At 38.6% G+C, this 10,247-nt stretch overlaps 3 protein-coding genes and 1 pseudogene across 3 annotated transcripts; 3 read left to right on the plus strand and 1 right to left on the minus strand.

Annotated features, from left to right (window-relative positions):
- LOC120178007 (metacaspase-1-like) lies at positions 1–1,643 on the plus strand. Its single transcript, XM_039183983.1, has 5 exons — positions 1–441; positions 511–841; positions 931–1,042; positions 1,146–1,334; positions 1,472–1,643. The coding sequence occupies exons 1-5, from the start codon at positions 18–20 to the stop codon at positions 1,529–1,531; spliced, it is 1,116 nt and encodes a 371-aa protein (XP_039039914.1). The 5' UTR covers positions 1–17; the 3' UTR covers positions 1,532–1,643.
- Positions 1,644–2,702: 1,059 nt separating this feature from the next.
- Positions 2,703–4,288, plus strand: LOC120178008 (annotated as a pseudogene).
- Positions 4,289–5,507: 1,219 nt separating this feature from the next.
- LOC120178006 (metacaspase-3-like) lies at positions 5,508–7,700 on the plus strand. The gene is made up of 6 exons (XM_039183982.1): positions 5,508–5,840; positions 5,928–6,172; positions 6,271–6,601; positions 6,688–6,805; positions 6,935–7,132; positions 7,204–7,700. The coding sequence occupies exons 1-6, from the start codon at positions 5,584–5,586 to the stop codon at positions 7,261–7,263; spliced, it is 1,209 nt and encodes a 402-aa protein (XP_039039913.1). The 5' UTR covers positions 5,508–5,583; the 3' UTR covers positions 7,264–7,700.
- On the minus strand, positions 7,544–8,795 carry LOC120178009. The gene is made up of 2 exons (XM_039183984.1): positions 7,986–8,795; positions 7,544–7,816 (listed from the first exon to the last, which is right to left on the minus strand). Exons 1-2 carry the CDS (start codon positions 8,773–8,775, stop codon positions 7,731–7,733), a joined length of 876 nt encoding a protein of 291 aa, XP_039039915.1. The 5' UTR covers positions 8,776–8,795; the 3' UTR covers positions 7,544–7,730.
- Between the last annotated feature and the right edge of the window lie 1,452 nt (positions 8,796–10,247).

The following is a 10,247-nucleotide window of genomic DNA, read 5'->3' on the forward strand; positions in this document are numbered from 1 at the left end:
CATCATCATCGGAAGCCATGGAAATGGGAAGAAACAAGCCTGGTTGCCATCAATGCTGGCAACGGTTCACGGCGAAGGCGAAATCAAGGTCCAAAGGCACTGATGTTGAATGCCTTTCATGCAGAAACAACTACTTCCCGATTCCAGACGATGAACAACCGAGCCAGTGCCACGGTGGGCTTCGCAGCCGGATGCGAATCTTTTGTAGAGACAAAATCAGAGGAAGGACGAATCAAAGTACGTTAACGCCTTCCCTGAATCTCTCGCACCAACCGTCTTACTCGACCGTAAGGTCGAGCAAGCGTGCAGTGCTGTGCGGAATCACGTACAATAACTGGAAGCAGTATAGGCTTAAAGGAACCACTAACGACGTTAAGAACATGAGAGAGTTGTTGCTCACTAAGTTTGGCTACCCTGGAGACTGCATTCGAGTTCTAACCGGTATTCTTCTATCATTATCTTATTCACTTACGGTCGAACTTCGATTAATTCAATTAACTGGACATGTAGAAGAGGAGACGATCCCACTATTTATACCGACGAGGAAGAACATCGAGGATTCGTTGCGATGGCTGGTGAAGGACTGCCAACAGGGAGACTCGTTGGTGTTTTTCTACTCCGGACATGGGTTACGGGTGCCCGATTTTAACAACGACGAGGCCGATGGATTCGACGAAACCATATGCCCCCTTGATTTCAAAGAAGCGGGCATGATCAAGGACAATGATCTTAATTCCTTCATGGTTCGTCCACTCACTCGTGGCGTTACTCTTCATGCCATCGTTGATGCTTGTCATAGCGGAACCATTCTAGATCTCCCCAAACTTTACAACAGTACAGTGTAAGCTTATTCATCTCGAAACCAGAAAATTTAAATTACGATTTGATTATTTAAATACATTATTATTATTATTATATTATTATTTACAGGAGAAAATGGGAAGACAACGGTTCTCCCTCGGGTGTGTATAAAGGCACAAATGGTGGATTAGCCATTTCCATCAGTGCTTGTCTAGATAATCAAGCCGCTGCTGATACCTCTGTAAGCCATAATTTTTTTTTCGAACACACATTAGTACATTACTAATTATCCTTGAATGAAGCATAAAAGAGTGACATTATTAATTATCCCCGGGGTGCTGCAGGCCTTCACGGCTGGGAAGATGAACGGTGCCCTGACCTACGTATTGGCCGAGATCCTGAAGAAATTGCCCGGTCCGACATACGGCGACTTGTTCGATCTCATTCGAGAAACCATTGACAACGTCAATCAATCCGGATGCCTTGCTAATACAAGAATCTTGAGGAGACTCTTCGATTCCAGTTTCACACAGGTTTGTTCTATTTCTCTCTGGTTCAAGTTAGTTTCATTCGAGTGAATACTCCATTCTAATCGAATTTTACTCATCCCTACGTCCTCGGTTTTACCTTCATCACTTGTACTTATTTGTTATGGTTATGGGGTACGCAGACAGCCGTTCTCTCGTCTTCAGCTGAGTTTGACGTTTACAGGAAGCATGTCTTTTTGTAAGCAAATTTTGCTGCAACATTATATATTGCCGCCTGGGTCAGAGCTGCAACATGTTTGTTCAACGGAGAATGGATCATCATCATTTGGTGATTTCTGGTAAATAATCCGTCATTGTGTGCCTAATATATTTTTTGTTATTTTCACTTGGATTTTTCTGTATAATAAGCAATGACCATTGCCTTCAACTATTTATGAATGTAATTGTTTGGCTCAAATATAATTTGCACTCTAGTGGCGGTGATCAAATATTTATTTTCTTTTTACTAACGATTAACTTTTATTGTGGATTCAATTATGTTATTAAATTGTTAATTCACTAAAAGTAGGATGACACGATAGTTTGATATTGATATGATACCGACATAAAACCTGGGTTATGCTTTGTTTTCATCTTATCATCTTTTTCATCAAAGTAGGGTTTTTCACTTATCTTCATTAGCTGCCCCCCAGAGGGGACTGCCCGTAACTTTATATATAGGGATAGCTACCTATTTGGTCGTTCAAGTTTTAGTTTATTTTGATTTTACTCCTCTTATCTATTGTACTTTGCCTCATTGAACTATAATTCTGGCCTTATCTTTAGCTGTAGTAGAGACATATACTCCACTTACTTAAAACTCATGAAATGAATAACAATATACATGATTTTTTGGATTTGAGGGGTTTGAAGCTTTTGTTCAAAAATTCAAACGATGAGAAATATTTTTTCGAAAATAACATATCTCAGAACTAGCCTCATTAGATGAGTATTACAAGAGACTAGAGTATTAACACATGTTAAACCTTTATATGGACTTCTATCAATTTTAAGTGAATTTTGTGAAAAGTCAATCTAAATATAAAAAAGAGGAGTGAAATAAAAACATTTTTATATTTATCTTACCATAAATGGGGATAGACGACGATTAACATTCAATATTGACATAAAAATTTAATGTCTACAATTAAAGTGTTTTAATATTTACTGAATTCTATGTATATACACACAAATTTCAGTCCAAGAAGCTTAAAGATGATAAAGAATATAGCAACAAAGTTGATTTGACTAGCAATCTTAGCAGACAAGGACGAATCTTATCTCAAAGATATTTGTTCCATATAGAAAAAAAGGTCAAAAAAATGAAACTGAATCCGATTCTTCACTAAGGTCATGGAATGCAACGATAAATTTAATATTTTCAACATCTTACGATTCATCGATCGGCTGCCATGGAAATGGAAAGAAGCAAGGCTTGCTCTCGATGCAGGCAAAGATTTATGGCGAAATCAAGTAGCCAAGGTGCTGGTGTTGAATGTCTTTCATGCAGAAGCGACAATGTTCTGGTTCCGAGCAAAAACCAAGGGCTGCGCAGCCGAATCCGAAGCCTCTCGAGCGAAATAAGAAGTAAGATGCATCAACGTATGGTGGTAACTCCTTCCTTAAATCTCCAGCCATCTGCGTCTTTCCCGACCACGATGAGATCGAACAAGCGTGCGGTGCTTTGCGGAATCACTTACAATAATTGGAAGGAGTTAAGGGTGAAAGGATCTATTAACGATGTCAAGAACATGAGAGAGTTGTTGATTACTAAATTCGGGTACCCTAATGAGTGGATCCGTTCTCTCACCGGTATGAATATGTTCTTACGATATCCATATTTAATTTAATGTTTTTACTGCGATGATTATTCGAGGATTCTTACAGAAGAGGAATTGGACCGACGATTTATACCGACGAGGAAGAACATGGAGGATTGGTTGCGGTGGCTGGTGAAAGACTGCCGGCCGGGAGATTCGTTGCTGTTTTACTTCTCCGGTCATGGGTCACGAGTACGTGATTATAACGACGATGAAGTTGACGGGTTCGACGAAACCATATGTCCCCTTGATTTCAACGAAGCGGGCATGATGGTGGATAATGATCTTAATTCCCTCATTGTTCGTCCGCTCCCTCATGGCGTTACACTTCATGCCATCGTCGATGCTTGTCATAGTGGAACCATTTTAGATCTCACCAAAGTTTACAACAGTCGATAGTAAACATCTTAATCTTTTCTACCAATATCAAATCAAATGATTGAGACACTTGGTTTTTTTCTACAGGAGAAAATGGGAAGACAACAGCCCTCCCTCGGGTGTGTATAAAGGTACAAATGGTGGACTAGCCATTTGCATCAGTGCTTGTGTAGATAATCAAGCCGCTGCTGATACCTATGTAAGTAACCCATAAATTCTTCTTCTTCTTCTTCTTCGTCTGATCAAATACACACCGCCGCATGCAGGCCTTCACACCCGGGACGAAGAACGGCGCTCTGACCTACGTGTTGGTCGAGATTCTGAAGCAATTTCCTAGCCCGACATACGGAGACATATTCGATTTAATTCATGAAGCCCTCGACAACGTTAATCAATCTCGACCTCGTTCTATTACAGGGATCTTAAAAAACCTCGTCGGTAACAAACTCCATTTGTCGCAGGTAAATTTTTATTCCTCTCGTTCAAATTAACACGTGCATGTCCACTTTTAGCATTCAATTCACCCACGTTTCTTATTTAACATGATCTCCCGATATGCATTTCATGGCTTAATTCCTTTGTTTTTTATTTCTATGGGGTACGTAGACACCGATCCTTTCGTCTTCGGTTGAGTTCGACGTTTACAGAAAGCACTTCATTTTGTAAACAAATTCTGGATTTTCCTGTATAATAAACAGTATTGTACGTACGATGCTTCAATGTTATTTGTTGCTTTGTCATCTGTACAATTTTTACCCTGACGATGCCATCAACTATTTATAATTTCAATTTTTTTTATTTATTATATTTAACGCAATTAATTCTAATGAGCATTTTGTTCTTATCAAAAAGGAATTTCTTCTTCTTATTATTACCAATTTGTACCCTGACAATGTAATGCCGCTTGTTAGAAAAATCAATAGAAGCCTTTGATATGATAAGAAACATCAAATAGAGTTTAAAATATTTTCTTTATCTATTTGCTCTAAGACGTACGAAAAGTATTTGATGAAAAAAAAAATTAAGAGTCAATTAACTATATATAACAATGTAATAATCAGAATCTATATAGTTTAAGAGAAAATGAAAGAACCAAAAATGGATTATAAAATGACGTTCTTCATGTCATGACCTCGTTAAATATTTAAGAGTAGATTGATTTAAACAAAAGTAATTCAAAATTAAGTGATAAAATAAAAAAAAATGTTTAAACTTAAATAATCAGAAAAAGAAAGTGGTACATGTTCTAAATATTCTCAATCATTTGAAAATGAATGCTCGATCACCTTCATGCAATCACTTTTGCTCGAACTAGTGAGCTTTAGGAACATCAACGATTCCATTAACCACTGAGGTAAGTTGGTTCATATCGTTATTGAAAATATTTCTATCACCACCACCCTCAAACATTTCATCCATGTCATTTCTTCTTGCAAAACCGCAGGTAGCCAATGTAAAAGGGGGAAGCAAGGGATCCACGGTTTCCGATTAGATTCATTTCAACTTTATCTTGGAAATCACTCTCTTGTTAACTTCAACTTTATCTTGAAAACCACTCTCTTGTTAACTTCAACCTAGAACCAAATTCCCAACAAAGATTCTACTTCTCTGGTCTCTTACGGAAGCTGCTCTCAACCTGGTGTTGGAGGTAGTCTACTATCTTACCTCCCCTTACCCCATACATATGGGAAAAAGGGACAGCCATTTTTTTTCAAAAAGCATACCCAATTGTTCTTTATGTTGAAAAACAATACTACCTTATCGAATCTCATATATTTCAGTCCAAGAAGCTTATCTTAAATATCGTAATGGATAGTCCATTGAAATGAAATCCGGGTTGATATTAAATTTTGAGTTTACTCGTAACGGATATAACAATCGAGTTGATTCGACTAAAACAGAGCACGACGAATCTTATCTACAAGAGCATTTGTTCCACTTAAGAAAGAAAAGAGGAGGCTGAATCTGGTTCTCCACTAAATTTGTTTACAGGGATCGAATACTGTCTAAAATGATGAGACTGGTAATTCTACCTTACACCCTTTAAAGCCTCGCATATGTTCATTTCACTAGACACACACAAAACGACCCAATTCGACAATATATCCCACAAAAACAGCTCCTCCAACAGAAAGATGGCCAGAAGACAACAGTGCAGCGGATGTCTGCAGTACCTGTTGGTTCCACCAGAGGTCCAAACCATTCGTTGTGCTGCGTGTGGAACAGTTGCCAATACGAGCAACACGCCGGCACCGAGTAATGCTAGAGCTCGTTGGGGTCAAGCCCGTGAATTGTTGGTACCGGGACAGATCAGGTTCTTTTAGAGTACTTGGCTACTTGTAAGTCTTTGTTACGTTGTTGTTCGGCATGTTTTTTAACAGTGGCTGCTATTTGGTTACAGAAGCTATCCGGGGTCTGGGACGCATGCATTCCCCTCTGTATACGGTCCTCATCAGCAACAGCCGCTGCCACGGCCTGCCTTATCGCCCGTTTCAGTGCATGGAAGGAAAAGAGCTCTGATTTGCGGATTGAATTACGTTGGCAAGTATTATAGTCTTAAAGGAAGCATTAATGATGCCAAGTGTATGAGGTATCTTCTTGTGGAGAAATTGGGGTTTCCTTTGGACTCCGTTCTCATGCTTACAGGTGCTGTAATTTGATATGGGTTTATGACAAAAAATAAGGAAACTTGGGAGGCAAGGAAACAATTTGTTTATGCTAACTTTAGTTTATTCAATCTGCAGATGATCAGCAAGATCCTTTGTTGAAGCCGACGAAACGGAACATGCGTAAAGGCATGAGATGGCTGGTCTACGGGTGTCAGCCAGGGGATTCGTTGCTGTTTTACTTCTCTGGCCATGGCAGTCAGCAAGAAGATTATAACTCAGACGAGCTCAACGGATATGATGAAGCCTTATTACCTATTGATCACGAGACTGAAGGAGTAATCATCGATGACGAAATCAATGAGATCATCGTTAGGCCACTACCTCGAGGAGCAAAGCTGCATGCCATCATCGATGCCTGTCACAGCGGAACTGTTCTTGATCTGCCTTTCGATTGCAAGATGAAAAAGTCAGCTATTTGTAAAAACTTCTTTTGCTCCACAACTGTTAAATCAATTCAATGAATTTTTAACTCTCTTTTGTAAACTTATGCAGGGAAGGGCATTATATATGGGATGATAAAAGAAACCCCAAGTTTAACAAAGGTACAAGTGGAGGAGTAGCCTTCTGTTTCAGTGCATGTGACGATGACCAAAGAGCTTCAGATACCAACGTGAGTATCAGTGATCTTATTAGATATAATCATGGAAGTTAAACATTAGTACATACAACAGAAATCAATATTTCATTATATATTTTTCGGATATCTATCGTTTGAATCGGTTTATCGGTTTCTTTGAAGGTTTTCTCCGAAACAAAAACCAACACCGGTGCCATGACGTTCTGCTTCATCCAGGCCGTGGAAAACGAACCTGATTTGACGTACGGCCGGCTGCTCATTGCAATCCGCAAAGCGATCCTTCAGGTTAAAGCTTGTTTACGCAAAACTGGCACCATCAAAAATCTGGTTAACAAAGTTTTGCAGAAGTCATCAATTCAGGTATTCTTTTAATCTGAGAAACGCTATGATGTTTTGCATAGAACTGTATGAAAATAATTCTTGATTTGCAGGAGCCACAGCTATCTTCATCGTACCCATTTAACATTTACTCAAAGCGGTTTCTGCTGTAGTAATTCCCCTTCTTCCAAAATTGCCTACAGCTATCTGGCTTGGTAATTATAGTTTGTATATTATCTGGTGTTTGTATGTTTTTTCTTGTATCATATAGATTTCGACATGTTTGTGTCATGTCTAATGTTACTGTAAATGTGTCACGACTACATGAACTTGCTCTTTCATTACACTAAAATGAAGTTTAGTTTTTTCTGGTTCACTTCTTCAATGGAGGATCAAGAGTTTACGAGAATCGGTACACCAGCGAGAATACGAGGCGTAAAGGTTAGGCCAGTCGAGGACGGGGAATTCACAAAGTGGTGGAGCCATAGGGAGAGTACTTGCTCTTGCTCCTCCGGATCTAGCGTTTCCACGGTCTCTTCCAAGACCTTCTCTAGCTCGGCACTTTCACTCATGCCAAGCACCGGCGCATCGGTGCCGTTGCTAGCCCTGCAAAGCAGTGGCAACCACGACTTTAGCATCTTCATCTTCGTTTGCCTGTGGCTCTCTTCGTTGCCTTCTCCGGTCTCTTCCGCTGCCACCTCCATTTCCCTTGTTTGAATAAAAATGCTGCCCATTCGAATAATTACACACAAGAAAACTAAGAACATCAATTTAATAAACCAGAAATTTGAACACCAACTTTCAGAATTAATCACGAACTTTCTTCAATGCCGATTGAAATTCTTATTCACGTACTATCTAAACTGGAAATTAAGAAGAAAAAGGGGAAACATACCCAAAACCTTAACCAGCGTACCCTGAAGCCGAGGCTCAGCCAAGAGCGAATGCAAAGCCAGATTCGAAGCCGACGCCCACCGTTCAACAGCTTCTTCCCCAAACCCAGAGGCAACCATCTTCTCCGCCAACCAAAGAAGCTCAGCCGCCAGCTTCTCAGCCAAATCCCCAGAACGGGTCACATCCTCTCTCCCGCCACCACTCCCTTCCCTGACCCAAACCCCATCCCCAACCGATCGAACCACCCTCAGAACCCTTTTCACCAAAAGCAGGTCGTTTCCATAATAAGCACCAATCCTATCTTGCCCCAATTCAACCATAGCAGCCTCGAGATAACAAAGCGTCCTCGAGAAAGCCGAGGACAAAACCGTCCGATTCACTTCACGCAAACCGTGGGTATCTTCCCTGCGATTCTCTTCTATAAGTGTTTCAGCTAAAGATCGAACAATCACGTACTTTCTCGATCTAACAGGAACGTCATTAACAATCGATAGTACCTGCGAAAGCGCCCGGGCAATCCCGGAATCGTCAGCCCCAGAAGTAACCGCGTAACGGAGAAAACCGGGTTGAGATTTAGGGGGTAAATCAGGGAGGAAAAGAAAAGAGAGTAAGCGAAGGAAGATAAAAGATGTCATAAGAAGATAGCTAATGATTTCCAGAGGCTTGAATTTTTCAGCCAAGTTGAAGAGTGATTTGTCTGCATAAATGAATGCCGAAGATGCCATTGATCGGAGGAGCAAAGGGAGCATGGTGGATGCAGCGTTATCCATCATGTTCATGTCCATCTGCATGGACTTTTCTTATTCTTTTGAAGTTTTCCTATCAATGGAAGGAATACTCAAGTGTTTATAAAGAAGTGGGGAAGAACGAACAAATGAGAAAGTGGGATGAGAACTGGAAATATATTATTTCTTTTTGGATAAACTATACGGGTGGTTATTAACCATTTTGATCACCAATGTTTAAAAGTGATCAATAGGATCACCTAACTTTTTAAAGTGTTCAATCTAATCATTCTTTATTAAAAAAAAACGGTGCATCTGACGTGGCTATTATGAACTAACGGTGAGGCATATGAATGATTTTAATATTATTATTAATGCCAACTCAGAAATAACAAAAATAAACGTATTAAATGGGTGATTAATACTGAATTAAAAAAAAGTAAACATGCATTATCCTCATACGATTCATTATCAAAATGGGTAAACACTAATTTTTTCATACATTTCGTGAAACGATTGAAATCTCTCAAAATGAGTAAACACTTGGTTTTCTCTGGGGTTTAGGGGTTTCATCAAAGATTCAATAAAATGGATAGCAGAAATCATAGAGATGAAGAAGAGTCGAATGCGAGATATGGTAAGTGCTAAATATTTCTTCTTTTAAATTTTCTTCGTTGAAAATTCTTCTAAAAAAAACTTCTTTTTTAGGAGTCTATTATGTTTAAACCCCTAGAAATATGTTTAGGGGTTTTTCCTATTTAAATAGGTTTAGGGTTTTTCCTATTTAAAGTTCTTTACAGAATATCTTGGTAAAAATGTTTAGGGTTTTTTAAAAAATGGTTTAGGGGTTTCTTCTGTTGCAAATGGTTTAGGAGTTTTTTGGTGTTAAACATGGTATAATCTATATGAATGGATTTGTTTACTGATTATATGAATAATTTTTCTCACTGATTCTATGAACATATTTTGTTAAAACCTTGAATTTGTTTACGAGATTTCTTCTATTAAAAATGGTTTAGGAGTTCATTTTGTTAGAATATGTTGCTGATAATATATGTGCCGAGTGTATATGTATTAAAAATGGTTTAGTGGATCTTTTTTTTATGATAATATGTGTATAGATAATTTGTTTATATGAATGATATACTGGTATAAATATGTTTTTGCATGAATTCGGTGAATCAATATTTGTAACGTCCACATGAGTAATAGTATCCCCCACATATGGCCTCCACTTGATCAATATTTGTCATATGTTATATTTGTTTGTTCATATCAGTTTTGCAGTGCACATGTTTAACTTTACAATTATTGTGGTCCCCCAACATGTTTTTTTCGTTATGATTTTTTTTATTAAAAAAATGAGAAAGTTATTTTTGGTCTCTTATTTGAATAATAGTGCCAATTTTTTTTATGAACAAATTCGAAATATGGGAAATTTACAACTGTAGTACATCATGAATTTTTATGTTAGGAGCCTGTGTAACACCTCCAACCCATACCCGACCCGGATATGAGTCAGAGATACTACATTGACT

The sequence above is a fragment of the Hibiscus syriacus genome, unplaced genomic scaffold, assembly GCF_006381635.1.
Source record: "Hibiscus syriacus cultivar Baekdansim isolate YM2019G1 unplaced genomic scaffold, ASM638163v2 tig00112343_pilon, whole genome shotgun sequence".
Lineage (NCBI taxonomy): Eukaryota > Viridiplantae > Streptophyta > Magnoliopsida > Malvales > Malvaceae > Hibiscus > Hibiscus syriacus.

Excerpts from the sequence above, each read along its gene's own strand:
- LOC120178007 (XM_039183983.1), top strand. The coding sequence starts at position 18 with ATGGAAATGGGAAGAAACAAGCCTGGTTGCCATCAATGCTGGCAACGG. Across the intron at positions 1,043-1,145 it reads AAGCCGCTGCTGATACCTCT|GCCTTCACGGCTGGGAAGAT; the intron begins GTAAGCCATAAT and ends GGGGTGCTGCAG. Across the intron at positions 1,335-1,471 it reads TCGATTCCAGTTTCACACAG|ACAGCCGTTCTCTCGTCTTC; the intron begins GTTTGTTCTATT and ends TGGGGTACGCAG.
- LOC120178006 (XM_039183982.1), top strand. The coding sequence starts at position 5,584 with ATGTTCATTTCACTAGACACACACAAAACGACCCAATTCGACAATATA. Across the intron at positions 6,806-6,934 it reads AAAGAGCTTCAGATACCAAC|GTTTTCTCCGAAACAAAAAC; the intron begins GTGAGTATCAGT and ends GTTTCTTTGAAG. Across the intron at positions 7,133-7,203 it reads TGCAGAAGTCATCAATTCAG|GAGCCACAGCTATCTTCATC; the intron begins GTATTCTTTTAA and ends CTTGATTTGCAG.
- LOC120178009 (XM_039183984.1), bottom strand. The coding sequence starts at position 8,775 with ATGCAGATGGACATGAACATGATGGATAACGCTGCATCCACCATGCTC. Across the intron at positions 7,817-7,985 it reads TACGCTGGTTAAGGTTTTGG|CATTTTTATTCAAACAAGGG; the intron begins GTATGTTTCCCC and ends TCGAATGGGCAG.